This window comes from Arvicola amphibius, chromosome 3 (assembly GCF_903992535.2).
Source record: "Arvicola amphibius chromosome 3, mArvAmp1.2, whole genome shotgun sequence".
Lineage (NCBI taxonomy): Eukaryota > Metazoa > Chordata > Mammalia > Rodentia > Cricetidae > Arvicola > Arvicola amphibius.
Genome location: NC_052049.1, coordinates 3,256,324 through 3,274,298, shown reverse-complemented (window position 1 = coordinate 3,274,298; position 17,975 = coordinate 3,256,324). Strand labels below are relative to the sequence as shown.

Below are 17,975 nucleotides of genomic sequence, written 5' to 3'. Positions count from 1 at the left end.
TAGGTTCTCTGGGATTGTGGACTGTAGGCTTGTTTTTCTTTGCTTTATGTCTAAAAGCCACTTATGAGTGAGTGCATATTATATTTGACTTTCTGAGTCTGGGTTACCTCACTCAATATGTTTTTTTTTTTTCTGGATCCATCCATTTGCTTACAAATTTCAAGATGTCATTTTTGGTTTTTTTGTTTGTTTGTTTTTGTTTTTCAAGACAGGGTTTCTTTGTAACTTTGTAGCCTGTCCTGGAACTAGCTCTTGTAGACCAGGCTGGCCTCAAACTCACAGAGATCCTCCTGTTTCTGCCTCCTGAGTGTTGGGATTAAAGGCATGTGCTACTGCCACCTGGCTTAAAATGTCATTATTTTTTTACTGCTGTGTAGTCCTTCATTGTGTAAATGTACCACATTTTCTTTATTCATTCTTCAGTCGAAGGGCATTTAGGTTGTTTCCAGGTTCTGGCTATGACAAACAATGCTGCTATGAACATAACTAAGCACATGCCATTGTAGTATGACTGAGCATCCTTTGGATAGATTCCCAAAAGTGGTTTTGCTGGGTCTTGAGTAAGGTAGATTGTTTCCTAATTTTCTAAGAAATTACCATACTGGTTTCCAAAGAGACTGTACAAGTTTTTACTCCCATCAGCAATGGAGAGTGTTCCCCTTATTCCAATCCTCTCCAGTATAAGGTATCATTGGTGTTTTTTTTTTTTTAATCTTGGCCATTCTTACAGGTGTAAGATGGAATCTCAGTTATTTCGCTGATGACTAAGGATGTTGAGCATTTTCTTAAGTATCATCAGCCATTTGAGATTCGTCTGTTGGGATTTCTCTGTTTAGGTCTGTACCCCATTTTTTATTGGATTATTTGTTCTTTTGATGTCAAGTTTCTTGAGTTTACTTTCGGTAAGATTGCTATTTGTGCACAACACAGCTCAACTGCTCCAGGACTTGTCAGTAGTTTAACGAAGCAGCAATCCAGTGGGGAAGGAGCTCATGCCTGGGTGTAGAAGGGGGTGAGGTAGCCCAGGATAGCCAACCATCCCCAGCCCTAGTTCTCGGTAAGAGGATGCTATCCCTGTGGCTTGGTCAACATCAATCATGTTGCATATGAGGAAAGTGGGAGGTACCAAGAGTTTTGATTAATGAAGGCAAGCGAGCATTCACAATGGAGGATAAGATACAGAAAATATCACTCGAATGGTTGTATTACTTAGGCTCCCCAAGAAGAGCGATTGCTCACCAGGCCCCGGAGGACCACACACAGAGGCATCCATGTGTTCAGGAGGTAGAAAGGAGAAGGAATGGGGAGCCCAGGCAAGAGTTCTTGATGTGTTTATGTCAGGCAGGGAAGGGCCATGTGCATGGTTTGGAGACTCTGGGCTCCAGGGTAGCATCTAGCTGCTAACAAGAGAGATACTGGCTTAGTGTGGGAGCTAAGAATAGGGGCTTGCTTCCCAGGGAGCCCTTTGCTCTCTAAGGAAGTGAGCAGTCCCATAAGGAGTGACTGAAGTCAATCTGAATCTGAAGTCAGCAAAGAGTTGATGTGTGGAAAGCAAGAATGTTTTCTCCTCTGTACCAGCGGTCCCAGAGACAGTGAACATTCCTGGAGTGGTTCTGCCATGGAGCTGTCTCTTATTGGTGAGCACCTGTGGTGGTGTTGGTGCTGCTGAATTCCTTCCTCTGAGGGGACATTCAGAGGCACAGGCACAGGCCCACCAATTCTTCCTTCCTTCCTTCCTTCCTTCCTTCCTTCCTTCCTTCCTTCCTCCCTCCCTCCCTCCCTCCCTCCCTCCCTCCCTCCTATCTTTTTTGTTCCTTTCTTTTTTCTGTGTTTGTTTGCCTGCAAGTTCGCATACCACCTGCATGCAGTGCCTACGCAGGACACAAGAGGGTGTATATAGCTAGAACCAGAGTTAAAAATAACTCTCAGCCTCCGTGTGGCTGCTGGGAATTGAATCTCAGTCCTTTAGAAGAACAGTCAATGCTCTTAAGCATAGAACCATCACTAGATCTCCAGCCTACAAATTTTTAATGCTGTGCAGTTTTGGGATAGCTGGTTATTACTCAAATCAATTCCTCATCAGTTTTAGGGTCTGGACACACGGGTAGTGCTCATGAGTGGAAGGTCCTTTGTTTCTCTGAGCTCAGTCCTGGACCATCCACGACTAGTCTCCAAGAACCCACACATGCTGCACGAAAGACCCAGAGAAAGAGGAAAAGGCTGTAAGGTTCCATCTGCAATTGATTTTCCTCACACTTAGAGATAAGCCAATCAGAATCCATTCAGAGGAGAAGTCGGGAAGGGGTAGTCCACAGCCTTGTGGGAATGTGCGGGGTCCCATGCCGTGTGAAAGCTGGGTAATTACAAGATGAGTCATGTCAGCAGGAAACAAAGACATGAAGGACCCCACCAATTGGAGGAGGCTGGAGCGGGGCCTGGTGGGGCAGAACTTGGGGTGTGGGTGGGCAGGCTGGGAAAAATATGCTAATGTTTAGCCCCATCCGTAGCGCGTTCCCTTGTTGCTAATTGTAGCTTTCCTGCTCTCTCATCACAGTAAATTTTGTCTGCGTGGGTTGGTAGATTAATTGCCTTCCTCGGTTATGTGGTTTTGAGATTTTAACCCACCTCCATCTCCTTCCATTATCAAGGATTCGGCTCTCTGGAGATTCACACAGCTTTCTTCTGACCTCAGACCCTTCCAGAGGGGAAGGGAAATGCCAAAACGGAGATGCAGAGTTCCTTGATACAAATCAAAGAGGCCGATTGATAACTGTTTTGTAATTTGGACTTTGTGAACAATTTATGTCTTTTCATGAAACAGGGCAATTAGCACCAAAAGGGCCCTGCTTCCAAAAAAGGCTTAATGGTATTTCTGAGATAAAGAAATGTGTCTGTAGGTTTAGCCGTGAGTTCTAGAGTTGACTCTGGAAAGTGGCTACAGCAACAGCCCTGGATAAACCCAGGGGGTGTTTAGATGCGTCTGTTGCATCTAAGAAGGAACATGGGTACACAGCCTACTGAGCTGTGTTCATCGAGACCTGACGACTGCAGAGGAGCAGTGGCCGTGTGGTGTAGAACTCTCCAGCGACCTCCACTCCTGGGCTGCTCTGACTATGCTCCGGAGAGCTGGACTTGCATCCTGTCTGCCATGACTGCTGCCTGCTGCTGAGTCAGGCTCTCCCAGACTCCTAAGAAAGGGGCAAGAATGGCAGTGGAGCATTCAAGAGCTGACCCAAGATTCATCCTCATGAAGTTGTGTCTGTGGCCGACCCTCGAGTGTAGGCTGGGCTGTCATGAACAATGCCACCATGCATATTCATAAGGTTTCCAGTGAATATGGTTTCAATTTCCCTGTGCTTATACATAAAGGTTTCTTAGCTGTGTCGTGTGATAAATCTGTTGTGCTACTTGAGGGGCAGCCAAGCTGCTTTCCACAGGGGCTGGCTGAGGCATTTCACATTCTCAATTCTTGGCGCTTAAAGACTTTATAATGAACTTGTTATTGTAGCTCTCTCTGCTCGTGGGTGTGAAGTGCTGGCTCACTGTGGCATTAGCTTGCAGTTCCCTGATGATTAATAACATTTACCAGCTCTTTATCTTCTTAGCGCCTATTTGTAGATCTTTGGGAAAACAGAGAAGAATATTTTTTGTGTGAGTTTTTTTTTTTTTTAATTTGAGCTATTTGCCCTTTTGCTATTTTAAAAGTTTTGCAGTTTCTGGATAGAAGGCCTCGTCTTCATCTTTCTGGGCCATTATGTTACCTAGTGCTTTCTGACTTGGGATGTTAGTAGACCATGATAAAGTTAAGTAGAGGATATCATTAACTAAAAATTTATTTCATGTATCCCTTCCCCCCCTTACCAACATCGTGGTTTAGGCTAGGATGCATCTTCCATGTTCTGAACACTTACTTCAGCCCACAGATAGGTGTGGCCATCGGCCAGGAAGACCGCACTGTGCACATTGTGATAGAGTGCTGTGTGGCTCATGGAATGTACATAGCGCCATGCTGAAAAGGAGGCAAGAACGGGCTTGTGGGAGTAGCTTTGCAGCACAGTACAGTTGAAAACATGCTGAGTCACTGTGGGGTCAAGTCTACCTTCTACCAGACTGAGAAATCCCCAGACCAATGCTTACGTCACTGCTCTGGGACCTGAGAAGTTGAGGAATGTCGACCAAAGAAGCCAAGTTGTGCTGACTCAGCCTTGGCAGCATTGGTCCCTAGGTGGTGAAGAATTAGAAAGGAGGAGAGTCCCTCATGGTGGTAATGATGTAGTAGAGAATCTGTTTCCTGCTCTGCATCCAGGAAGCAGGGACCAAAAGGGCTGGTATCCTAATCTCCTCTCAAGGGCACACCTCTACCAATACACATTCCTTTCAGAAGGTGAAGCATCACCTGTTAAAAGTTCCACCACCTTCCAGTAGTGCCACATGCTGGAGACAAAATCCTAAGCACATGGGCCTCTGGGGATAGTGAGGTCCAGAGTCTGCTTCCTTCCCTCCTGCCTTTTTCTTCCTTCTTTGTGTGTGTGTGTGTGAGTGTCTCTGTGTGTCTATATGTGGTGCATGTCTGTGTAGAATATGTCTGTGAGTGTACCCATCTCTGTGTGTGTTGGGAGGATAGAGGTGGTCATGTAGAACACACACACACACACACACACACACACACACACACGAATGGCTCTCATGTAGCCTCAGATCTGATGTGTGGACAGCAATGACCCCTAACTTCTGATGCTACCACCTCTACCTCTCAAATGTTGGGATTATAGGCATGGGCCACCACACCTGAGCCAACTTAACTCTTTTGCTCAATGGTTTGTTTGAATGTCTGGTGTTGGAAACATGATCCTATTCCACTAAATTGTCCTGGTCGAACTTTCAGAGTAAATGAAATCTATTATCTGACTTTTTTGTTTTTTCTAATTTCATAGTTTTCATAAATAAAGCTCGCATGAAGATTGGAGTGCAGAGCTAAGCCTCTAGAGGCCAGGGCATGGTGGCACATCCTTTAATCCCAGGACTCAGGGTCACTCTGGGCTACACAAGATTGAGTCTGTCTAAAATGAGAAATAGAACTCACACAAAGGTGTTTCCAGAACTCAGGAGTCACACACCTTTAATCCCAGCACTAGAGGCAGGAGTGATATGGCTGGGCATATATATATATATATATATATATATATATAATATATATATATATATATGGCAGAATGAACAGAATGACAGAAGCAGACAAGAGTTTATTGTTGTCTCAGGTTTGGTGGAGGCCATTGCAGTCTGCAGTCACTCCAAGGACAGGCTCGCCCCTTTGTTTGTCTGAGCCTTGGTAGTGGTAAAAACTCTCTAGTGGCTGGCTATTCTGCTTTTCTGATCTTCAGCTTGAACCCCAGTATCTACCCTCTGGGTTTTATTAGCCATGCTACAAGGCTCCTTTCTCTACACTTCCTGCCTGCCTCTGCTCACCCACCTTCTCCTCCCCTGGCACCCTTCCCAGCTCCTCCTGTCAATCAGTGTTATCCACCCGCGGGAGTGAGCTCTCTCTGCTCTCCCTGTTATCACACTCCCATTGCCGTCCTCACCACAACACCCACGACGAACTTTGCTTCACCCATGTCCTATCCATGACACACATATGTCCACGTCCCGAATGGTCGCCTCCTTGCTTCCTCAGACTCACGACCTTGCTTCCAAGCTTTTCCTCCAGGGCTTGAGTGAGAGTTTGCTCCCTGCTGCCCTCCATGCTTCCCTCCCTGTCCTGTCAGCTGTGTACAAGGGTCACCATGTCTACGTACACCTCTGATTCCAGCTTCTTTTATTTGCTCGTTGATGCCAGCTAGAGTCTCGAGTCTCTCCCTGCAACGTCACACAGACCTCATTGCCCGGAGGGTGCCCAGTATGTCTAATTCACACTGCCCTTCTACCAGATGCTCCTTGCTTCACACTGTGCACACTCTTTCTGTAATAAACAAGGAAGCAGCTCAGTGGTAGAGACTAGGTCCATCAGCCCCCACGGCACCGCTCTGGGTAAACAGTAGGGGCCAGGTGAGTTTACTGATGACTTGAGCAGGAAGGCTTTACTTACTCCCTAAACCTCTGAGATTTTGTCTTCATGACTCTGAGGCTAGTACTGCACAAGCATGCAGAGTGACTAGGCGTTTTTTAAATGTTTGTTGTCTCGGGAGCTTTGATGTGGAGGAATGGGGTAAAAGGTAGAAAAGCAAGGGAAAAGGGGAATTGGAGGAGGATCCACAGAGGTTTTTGAAATAAAAAGTTTCATGGGTTTTTTGACCCTAGGACGACAAGTTTCATGACCTGATACTCAGCAACAACTGATCAGCCCAGAAGAATGAGCTCTTGCTTGTTTCCGGGGAGCACCATGAGGAATGTCTCCTGACTCAACAGAGTGTGACCTCTGGGGAGGAGATGGCGGCCACATGGGGGGGGGGGGCAATGTGACCTCTTGGGAGGAGATGGTTGGCACATGGGGCAGAAGGCAGTGTGACCTCTGGGGAGGAGATGGTTGGCTCACAGGGCAGAAGGCAGTGTGACCTCTGGGGAGATGGTTGGCACATGGGGCAGAAGGCAGTCCCAGAGGCAGGGGCTTGGTTCTGTGCCTGACAATCTCTGTATAAAGGAAGTGTCCACACCCGCTATCTCCCACCACGCCAACTGCTCAGTTTGCACTGCCTGTCGAGCAGGATGCCAGGGTAGAAAGAGGGCAAAGAAAAGTCACTCCAGTGGTGACGTGTTTCCAGTTACAGTTCAGTCCGTTATCATCATGGGCGGGAAACATGATGGCGTGCAGACAGGCATGGTGCTGGAGCTGAGAGTCTTACATCTTGACAGGCAACAGGAAGTCAACTGGCGATCACACTGAGTGAAGCTTGAGAAAAGAGACCTCAAAGCCCGTCCCCCAGTGACACACTTCCTCCATCAAGACCACACCTCCTCATAGTGTCCCTCCCTTTGGGTGCCATTTTCTTTCAAACCACCACACATGACCTTTGCTTGCAGGGGTGGAAGGGACTGGTGGCTATTCTCTTATGAGCAGTGGCCCTATTGCATTAAGGTCCTGCCCTCATGACCTCATCAGACTTCTCTGAGCTCATTTAAAATCCTGTTTCTAAAGTTAACTACACCAGAGTTTAGGGAATCAGTGTGTGGACTTGGGGAACACACACAATTCCATGAATAACATGGACTGAGGGAAGAGATCTTAAGCTTCCTAGGGTCCTAGAAACAATAGTAACAAGGGCAGAAGCAGGGCCAAGCACTGTGAATTCCAGAACAATCACAGTCACTTAAGAGTGAGGGAAGAGAGTATAATTAAACAAATACTTGGTCCATTTCCTCTCAGTGAGTGATACGTTGCCAGGGTAGCGAGGGAGGTTTGGATATATCCCAGCTACTGAAGAAAACAGAGCCGTGTGACCTCATTCGTATTGGTAGATGCTGCCTTCAGGGAGGACAGCTCTGTGATATCAAAGGCCTCTACAGAAGGCAGAGTTCAGTGCGAGCAAGAGTTGGCAGCTAATTGCATCCCTTGGCACAGAGACACCACGAAGCAATGAGCCAGAGGAAGCAAATCTCCTGGGTTTTGCAGAGACACAGGCAGCATGCCTTCCATGGCCCTGAAAAGAGGGTGGCGGTGGCCAGATGTATAAGCACAGCAGGCAGACTCATTGGAGCCTCTGTACCCCAGGCTACCTGCCTAGGAGCACAGCAGGGTCCAGCTCTTTCTACACTCTTAGCCACTGGGCACACAATGGCTTGCTAGCTCATCCTTCACTTCAGATTAGCAATCCCCTGATCCTCTGTGGGTCTTAGTTCCCAGCTGAAGAGACAACTTAACCCAGCTGTCAAAAGCACATCATCCATCGCTGTGAGCGTGGTGCTAGCCCCAGGTGGGTGCCCTGAGCTGCTCTGCTCATGCACCCAGGCATGAGTGAGGGAGCTGGGTTGCTTTCAGATCCAGTCAGGAGACCTTGTGCTCATAGAAATGGCTGCTGTGGGGAGACACTGACAGGAAGCTCTCGGTCTACAGTATTTCCTCCTTTCCCAAGTAGCCAGGTAGCCCAGGACTCTACAGACCTGGCCTCTTCCTGCTCTGCCTGTGACGTGGAGTCTGGGTCTGGGCATAAGGATTTCAGCAGCAAAGGCCAAAACGATCCCTGAAAACCCTACAGAATCTCTTCATATTGTGTTTCTGTTTCAAAGAAACACTTTCCCACCAGCTAGCTACCTGACGATTGGGGTCCCGATGTCAAGGTTGGGTTCATGGCATTACAGAGTATTCGTCAGTGGTTAAGAGCACATCCACTCTTCCAGAGGACCCATGTTTGATTCCCAGCTCCCACATGGTTGTTCCTAACCATCTCTAACTGCAGCTTCAGGGACCTGGCACCCTTTTCTGGCCTATGCAAGCATGCATTGAGTGCACATGGTACAGAGACAACAGATGCTACCAAAATACCACCATAAAATAATTTTTAAAAATTAACTCAATGATAGTTAAACAGAATGACTGGCACCTTAGAATTTTTGAGAACTCACAGGGGTTGGATTCATTGTTTTATAGACAATAGAACCAATAGGCAGAGTCCAAGCTGATGTAACCCCCCCTGTTATACCGCCGGCACTAGGCAGGGCTGACACAGTAGAGGACCTTGTACAGGGAGGCGTGATCAGTAGCCCTCTACTGCTCTTCAGAGCCTTTCAGTGGCAGTGCACCAAACAGCCTGCACTGTCAATGACCACACGGAACCACCCTGGCAGAATCACCCCCGCTCCCCGCCTCATGGATGTCATGCGTTGCTTTAGCCAGTGGGACAATGACCACAACAGAACCACCCTGGCAGAATCCTCCCCCCCCCCCACCTAATGGATGTCATGCATTGCTTTAGCCAGTGGACAATGACCACACAGAACCACCCTGACAGAATCCTCCCCCACCCCTGCCTAATGGATGTCATGCGTTGCTTTAGCCAGAGGACCGTGTGCTCAAATGACAGTGTTCTCAGTGAGAGCAGAAGCACAGAGGAAGCAGGTATGTCCAGTCAGCATGTCAGCATCTCATTTTTTCTTCTGAGCCAATGGAGCAGTATGTCCGTGTTGGAAGCTGTGCAAAACAACCCATAAGGCACTGTGCAGTCCACATGGGAAACGGCTAGTGTGAAGTCTGAGGTCGTTGCTATGGTGACATGAAAGGGAAGGTGTGCAGTGAGGGTGTGGTGGCTCAAGAGAAGGACAACTGTCGAGTCACACTCTGTCCTGCTGGGTACCTCCTAAATACTGTGGGATTCATTCACACTTGGGCCACTGCCTTAGAAGTCAGAGGCAGAGTAGATGAGGATACACTGGAGGAATATGACATGGATGGGGAATGTGAGCTGATCAGCATCCTCGTGAATACAATCTGAAATATGTGTAGCGCTAGCCTGATGCAGTTGCCTGATGGGTATGTCTCGAGCAGCTAGACAGATGAATCGCTCATCTCCAGTAATTCACAGAAGATATGAGCTCCCTCTGGCCATGGGAAAACATCTGGTAGGTCAGAAACACAAGGCAGGTTGTGGTCTCATTTGCAGAAGGCTGGGAGCTACTCCAGGTATGCAGATAATGTAGATAAGTCTTGTACTGTCCCCATCCAGATGTGTGCATGTCATGAGCCCTTTCATAATCTCAAGGAGATTCCATTTGATAATGACACACGTGCACACCCTAGGTTTAACCCAGACATGACGGCAAAGCCACCTGTCTGGGTACTAGCAAGTACGACTGGCCTAAGTGTAAAGAAAAAGGCCTTGATAACGTTGAATTGAAGATAGCCAAGATCGGTTGATATGAAAAGAATTGGCTCCAAATACACCTAAATCACTCAAGTATTGGTTCTGTAGAGTTGAACATGCATGTAGAAACAAAGCAGGATTCTGAATTTATAGGTTGTGTTTTTGACCTCTCTTCTCAGTACTTATTCATGGTGCTCTTCGGGGGAGGCTTTAGGGAAATGGAGTCTTGTTGGAGAAAACACACCTTCGGGTGTGCTGTGAGGGCTTAGAGCCTCACCCAACTTCTAGGTCACACTTTCTGCTTCTCACATGGGGGTGGAATGTGGTCTTTCAGGTCCTGCTCCAGCTGAGCTACCGCCCACGCTTCCCTTGCCACGGCTGATTCAATCCTTCTGAAATCCAAATAAACTCTTTGCTCTTTAAGGTACCTTAGCCATGGTATCTTTATCACAACAACAAAAGGATGAGTTAGAATTTTCTATTTTGTTAGAAAAGAGGACTTTTTCAGGTGGTGTGAGATTTCTGTGAAGTAGTTGATGTATGAAGAGGACACGGGGCTCCAGTGAACGGCAGTGTGCACCACGTGAGTTTCTGCTAAGTAGGAAGATCAAGGGGAGGCCATTGCAGGCCCTCAGTGAATTCCAGTGTGGACCATACCAGGTATGAACCATGAGGAAAGTCTTTCCTGGCATCACCTGGGAGGAGGGTGACCTTGGCCACAGTCCAGGTTAGAGGAAGGAATGGAGGGCATGCTTGGATGGGGGAGCAGATCTGGGATCCCCCTCTGTATGCTGTGACTACGATTGGTTAATGAATAAAGAAACTGTTTTGGACCTATAGTAGGGCAGAACTTAGGTAGGTGGGGAAAACTAAACTGAATGCCGGGAGAAAGGAGGCAGAGTCAGAGAGAAGCCATGGAGCCACGGCCGGAGACAGACACGCTGAAACTTGCTGGTGAGCCACACAGCCTCGTGGTCATGCACAGATTATGGAGATGGGTAAATTAAAATGTAAGAGTTAGCAAATAAGAAGCTAGAGATAATAGGCCAAGCAATGATTTAATTAATACAGTTTCTGTGTGGCTATTTCGGGGCTGAGCTGCTGAGCGTCACCTGGGAGGAGGGTGAGAGAAGGAATGGCCACTCTAGAGTGGTTGTGGAGACTGTGACCTTGGTGACAGTCCAGGCCAGAGGAAGGAATGGAGGGCGTGCTTGGATGGGGGAGCTCTTTGCTGGTAGGGGTTCTGGAGGTGCCCTAGAAGGAGGGGGACTGCCGAGAATAGTAGCAAGCTCTCTGGTTCCAACACTTTGAGTATGACCCCAAGTTAGGGCAGACGTGAGGAATACCTATGGACGTAGAGGGGAAGGAGGAGGCTAGCCCGGAGTATCCTGTGGTGAAGAGCCTGTGCTTGCCGCAGGACAGACAGTGCTCAAGGTGCGGAGGAATTTTATAATGTGATGGTGTCCACTGTGTGTGGCTGAAGGAATCCATGTGAGGAGTGCCATTGGCTTTGGCTTTCACAGCCAGGAGGCTTTAGTGCCTCTTTTAACAGCTATTTCATGGGAAGGTTCAGGGTACACGCTAGAAGTCATGGCTGAGGAGGGGGTATGTGATTGTCTGTCAAATCTGACCATCTTCCTTCAAGAATAGTTGATTATTTCCTCTGTGACAAGACAGGATGAGAGCAAAGAGTTGGCCATAATGTTTGTGCTGCTCTCTGTCTTATGTTCCAGTGTCCAGACACTGTTATGCTGCCTTCTGGCCTCCCACTGGCTGAAATATTATAAACCTGGCATCTTCACAGTGGAGTCAGACTGCATGATCTCTAGAGTGGCCCCCGGTAGGGGTCAGGAACCAACCACACCATCAGGAAGTTGTATTTATTTTGCCTTTGTTTAGGTTCTTGTCTGGGGCAGAGCTGAGTGGTGCACTGGGAGGCTCAGAGCTGCCCTTTATTAGGAAGCCCTCCTGGTCTCTCTGCTGTGGCCCACTCAGATTCAGCCAGAGAAGCCCATCATGGGAAGGAACGGTTGGGCCTTTCCCTGTTGGGAGCAGTGAGACCCCAGATCTTGAATTTCTTGTAATCCCCTGATCTGAGTGCCTAAGCACGAGACCTTCAGGAGTTCCTGATGGCAGAGTGGTTTCTGGTGGGTTTGGCTGGGGCGTGGCTATCTCTATATAATCCGCCCCTGAACACAATAAAGGGGGCATTCTTGGGGAATTCAAGGATGACCCATGTCTCTGTCTCTCTGTCTGTATGTGTTTGTGTATTTTAACCTCCTGCCCCTTGCCCGAATCTCACGAACTGGGTGCCAGGGCACCAAACGCAGCGGTGCGCGGCATTTCCCTTTGCATTTAGAGAAGAAACAGACATCGGGAATGTGTGGAGAGGCCCCCAAATGAGGTGTCTTGGTAGGTGGACCTGCAGTCTCTGTTCAGGTAGCAGAGTTACACTCTTTGCTCCCACTGGGGACCACTGCTTGTAAGATTCACCAGCCTCAGCCTCCTGAAGTAAATGAGAAGCAGTTCTAGGGACACGACTTGTTTACACTATAGGACGAGGAGGAGAAGCTTAGGGGAAGGAGGCATTATCAGAGTTAGAGTGCAAAGACCAGGAGCCAAGAAAGGCAAGCTTGCTTCCTGTTCTCCGGCCCAATGCAGGAGTAAGTTTGCTTAAAACAGAGTCAAGAGGGCTTTGATGCGTCCTGTGAGATGCAGAGGCATGAGCACCTACCAGGAGCAAAGCTAGGAGTGAAACGTGGCTGTGCTGGCTTCCCATACAGGCTCAGAATTAGAAAGATAAGCAGTAAGGCTGGGTATAGGGTGGGGAAGGGTGAGTACTGTCCATAGGAATTTGGGGGTATTGGAGAGACTTTCTTTATCTTAAAGTCTCCCACAGATGTCAGGCACTGGAATTGTTGGGTTAGTCCAGAAGAAATTGTTTGCCTCAGGGAGCTTTGGTGGTTATCTATAGGGACAGAAAGGCAGACAGGGAGGAGAGGGCCTCCAGCTCTGGTCTTGACCGGTTGGTGGGGCTGGTTCCTCACACTTTGTCTCACCTACAATTTTGTTTTGTCTGACTCCCTCACAGCCAGAATTCCTGGGGTCCTCATGTAGTCCAGATGGCTGTGGTTCCTGTTGCTGGAACATTTCTGGGCTTACCCCCATCAGGTTCCAAAACGCAGCACCGGGCACGATTCCCAAGAGGCCAGTGAGACAGGACAATGGCTGTCTGCGGCTCTGCCATGGCTTCTGAAGACAATTGACAAAGGAGCAGAGAAAATCCCCACCTAAGCCCCCGTGATAAGGTGCAGCCAGGGTCCTGACTCACTGTGAAATCGTCAGTCACCAAGCATGTCAAGGCTGTAAAGAAGTCTCTCAACGCCCATTGTCACCAGTGTATAACAGGACACCCCAGGATGAAAAAAGGTCCTCGGGGCTCAGGACCACACACATGCTTCCAGAGCGGGTACCGGTGTGCCACAGGTGAGGAAAGGGCCCCGAGAAAGGAGGAGTGTGCTGAGCACCCCCATGGACCCACTGCTAACCAGTGACAAACATTTTATATAGGGTGTTGGGGTGGTGAGGGCAGAAAGGGCAGGGCTCTGCCATTTATTTGGGATTGAGTTAATCTCTGTGGCATTCCTGTGCTTGGTACCTAGAACAATTTTCTGGCCCAAAGTGGACCACCCAAGTTGAAAAAAGATTGAGAAATATTCCCTAATTAGGAAGAGATTAGTGATGACCTGATATTTCTGGAGACTGGAGAGTGAGTGTAAGTGGGGTCCCTGTCCAGTGGGTAGGTCCCTGTCCAGTGGGTGGGTCCCTTTCCAGTGGGTGGGTCCCTGTCCAGTGGGTGGGTCCCTGTCCAGTGGTGTGGTCCCTTTTCCAGTGGGTGGGTCCCTGCCCAGGAGGCAAGTCCAGCACTCTTTTCTTTAAGGAGACCCCGGGCTACCAGTGAGAGGGCAAACAGCATGTCTCTTTCTTTTGGAGTGCTCAGTGGCACTGGCAGATAGCTCAGGGGGTTGGAGCTGACTGAGAAGGCCTGGCAGAGAGTCAAAGGGAGCTGCAGCACTGTGCAGATAGGAGCATCCACCAAGGGAAAGGATCAGACCGAGTGGAATAAGAATATGCGCTGTGGGGCTGAGGAAAGACTGTTGGCTGCTGTCGCTGCCGGGTTCCTGATTTCTGGTCCAAACCAGCTTTGCAGCTTGCAGCCTGAGGGTCTGGAAGCCACCTCGCCATCCTGTGCACTCACCTCCTTCTTCTGAAACTGGAATGGCCCCCTCATAATGAGAGTCAAATGTTCTGCACTGTTAGTATCTCAGTCCGCTCCATACACAGTATGCACTGAACGCATCGCAGCTGCAACGCAGTCCTGCACAGTTTGCAGTCTCTACTGCTGATGGCAGAGAGCAGATGTAGACTCTAATCGGTCTTGTAAGAGCTCATGTGCCCTTCTGAAGAAGCCTGCTGATGACCTGGAGAGGGGGCGCTGAGAAGGGCCCCAGGTTTTCAGTTCTACAAGTCTGACTTCGGCAGTTCAGTTCCCCTGTGAGAGCAGAGCCACAGGCAGATGGTGATTGTTCCATTCAATGTCTTGCACCTTCTCAGGGGTCCATCCTCCCTCTCAGCACCAGGTAGAAGGCGGTTCCTCCTTCACATTGTGCTCAATGGAGAAGCCAGCACCTGCCTGCCTGTCCTACCCATGTGGAATCCTGCGGTGGCTGCCTGTGTCAATTTGTGACTGAGCATTATTCTCGTTATGGGATTGGGACCACGTCTTGGTCATATTTGCTCTTTTCATACAACTAGGCCACCAGGTGTCTTAGGAGGAGCCATGGAGAACATAACGGGTCCCCAAGCATCTGCTCTGTTGGCAGCGGCTTGGAAAGCTGCCTTAGAGGGTTAGTGAACCAACAGGGCTGTGAAGTCAGGAAAGCTGACTCTGGAATGGGCCACCCTAAGTTATACAGCATCCTATAGAAACCTATAAATCCCTTTTCCAACTGTGTCTTCAGGGAGCACTTCATAGAGTTTCTCTCTTGATCTGTGTATAAAATGGGTTATGGGGTCTCTCCATTCAGGTAGATGAGGTGGTCTGTGTACTGGGAGCTGTGGTATGATCTTGCTCCAGCAGGGAACACTTTCAAACAAAACAGTCTACACTGGTTAAGTGGGCCAGTCATGAGGAGCTGATATTCTTACAGAGGGCTGGTTGGTGAGTCCCTGTGGGAAGGGATCTGCCTCAGTCATAAAAACAGCAATGACTTCCCATGGGCCCCTATTAGGGCTGGATACCTCTGAACCGGAGGGAGTGCTGTGGTGGTTATTCTGATTGGCCAGGGCATACGATGATCAAATAAATGCCAGACAACACGTTCTGTAAAAGTGCTTTCTAGACGTGATTAACATTTAATTATTAGCCTTAAAGAAAGATTATGCTCCAACATATGTGTGGATCTTAGCGGATCAGCTGAGGGGAACTACAGAAAAGACAGAGGTTCCCCCAGAAGTGTTGGGTCAACACTACCAACTATCGCTTGGTTGGTAGAGGATGTGCTTCACACCAAAGAAACTATGGTTCCATTCCTGGCACATCATAAGCCAGGCACGGTCCTACACCCTGATATTCCAGTACTTGAGGCATGGAGGCAAGGGAGTGGCCAGAAGTTCGTGGTCATTCTTGGCTAGACAGAGGATTAAAAGACAGCTGGAATGGAAGTCACACCCAAGTTTGCAGCCTGATGTCTTTTGGGATTCATACTCAAAATGTCCACTACTTTGTTTCAGACTGCAGGGGTCTACTATAGACCTCAAGGGGACCGAGCTCTGTAATCAGTGGCCAGTTGCTTGAATGATCTCTCATCTATCTATTGCCTTTGGTCTCTGCTTAGCAGCACAGCCTCACATAGAGCCAGTAGGGCCTGCTGCACAGATGCTCTACAAGGCCTGTCACCTGTCGCTGCCCATCTCTCCTGAAGCTCCATCTTTTCCTCCGAGACAGGAGTAGAAAATGGCCCATGATGTTCTAAAACTCTCTTAGACATTGGTATCCTCTGCCAGTCCTTCCCCTCAGAAGCAAACCTCATGACAAACCACGACGCAATCCAAAGCACATGTACGATATAAAATTTATTATAAAATTTCAGCAAATATAAATATCTAGGTGCCCATTTGGAGGCCCTAGGTGGGGAGATCAGAAATAAGCACCAATAATGACAGAGAGGGTACAGGAGTAGGTTGGAGGGTTGCCATGAGTTCCTTCCATTTGAAGGTCGTTGCTTCTGCTCTCAGCTCAGAAGCAAACTTACAGAATGGATTTTAAAACCACTCAACACACAAAACCACAGCCTGGGGCTTAACACTAACAGCACATCAGCGGCTTGGCTGGCGTCTGTTACTGGGGACCTGATGTTCCAGGGATACCCTATATTCTCATGTAACCCGCGCTTCTGATTCCTCCTTTAAAACAGAACAGCACTGAAAAATGGGTTGAAACAGTAACTCTTGTAAATAACTCAAGAAAGAAAAACAAAATATCAAAGTTGCCCTCCAGGGCAAGGTCTAGAAGTACAGAAAGCACCTTAGTGGGGATTTTGGTTCTCCATTTCAAGTATGCAAAGTCCTAAGTCAGAGGCCCCAGCAGGTACCTGCTCTAGGGGCCACTGGGGTAGGAGGAGACCTAGCTCACACCTGCCCCTCAGTGTCCACACAGCCTTCATGAGGACAGTGGAGCCCCCGAGGGAGGGAGGCCAGTATGCTGGATGGCAGACGCTCTGAACCCTTTCCTGATTCTTACACTTCTCTTTTTGGAAATACATCCAGCATTTGCTGTTAGTGCTGCCTGTCTTTGGCATTTGGTTTGGCTGAAATGCCAACATGGGGAACAGCTGCTTCCTGTGCACTATAGCACAGGCCCCTCCTGTCCATGTGCAGGAGGTCATCCAGTGGGACCCCCACTTTCCCACCTAACAAAAGAAGCAAGAACATGCCCTTGTGGGTGCAGGTATGTGCTCCCATACTCAGAAACACATTGATGCACCCTGGGTCAGAAGCCCAACAATCCGTCTCCTTCTAGCTCCTGTCTTCCTGGATGCATCCCAATGCACACTGCACAGCTCTCTGGTCTGGCCTCTCTCTGCCACTCTCGGGGGCATCTTCTTGCTGCTGGGACCCGTCCTAGCTCACAGGTTGGATCTGGAGCAGGTGTTGCAGCACTGCTTGCTGTAAAACCTGTGACTGCACATGCCGTGGTGAGGTACCAGGTAGCACCAGTGGAAGAGGTCTTGGCAGAAGGAGTCTAGAAACGAGAACACTGTGTGTTAGCCTGAGGCTCCCATGGGTAGCCCTGGACACTGCCAACTGTCTCTGGTACACAGAGAAAAATGTGTTTGTTATGGCCAAGGAGAAGCTCCCCTCCAGACAGGTTGTTGTTGGAGTGTGAAACATCCCCTGCAGACTGTTTGGTCTAAACTCTTGGTCCCCAGTTGGTGGTGATGTTATGAAAGGCTGTGGAACCTTAGGAAGTTGAGCTTCACTAGAAAAAGGGAGCCCTAAGGGGTGGGTCTTGAAGTTGTATAGTCTGACCCTCACTTCCTTTCCCTTTTCTGCTTTCTGACTATGGATACAATGTGACAAGCTACTCACATTCCTGCCACCATTTCCCTGGCCCCTGCTGGATACAATGTGGCAAGCTACTCACACTCTGGCCACCCATTTCCCTGACCCCCTGATACCAGAACTGTACCCCTTGGAACTATAAGCCAAAGAAAACCCCAAACTTCCTGAAGATGCTTCCTGTCAGGAGTTTGGCCATAGCAATGAGATGGTAACTAACGTGAGGGGTAAATGGGGTTCCCGGGACCGTTGTTTCCATAAACGCCCTTCCTGCAAAAACTGGGGTCCTCTTGCTCTAAATACACTAGCCGACTCTTATCTAGGAAGGATTGCATACAACATGGTCACCGAAAGCCAATCGCCTTGTTCTCAGGGTGAGCCAGGCCAGCCATAGGCTACCTCCCAGACAGTCTGCCTAAGATGCAACCCAGGAAGTCAGGGCATCAGGCTCGGCAATCGCCTGAGGCATTTTGTGGCAGACACAAGGGATGGCTTTTAGAGTCTACCCAGGAGAATGAGGAGGGTCTTGTGCATTTCAAGATACTTTTTCCAAAACTGTCTTTC

The 17,975-nt window shown here is 48.8% G+C and overlaps 1 protein-coding gene across 1 annotated transcript in view; it reads right to left on the bottom strand.

The window, feature by feature from the left end:
* Positions 1–16,978: 16,978 nt before the first annotated feature.
* Adamts16 (ADAM metallopeptidase with thrombospondin type 1 motif 16) overlaps positions 16,979–17,975 on the bottom strand; it is a 106,422-nt gene continuing 105,425 nt past the window's right edge. The window contains 1 exon segment of the mRNA XM_038323844.1: positions 16,979–17,094. Within this exon segment, the coding sequence (XP_038179772.1) occupies positions 16,979–17,094 (116 nt within the window).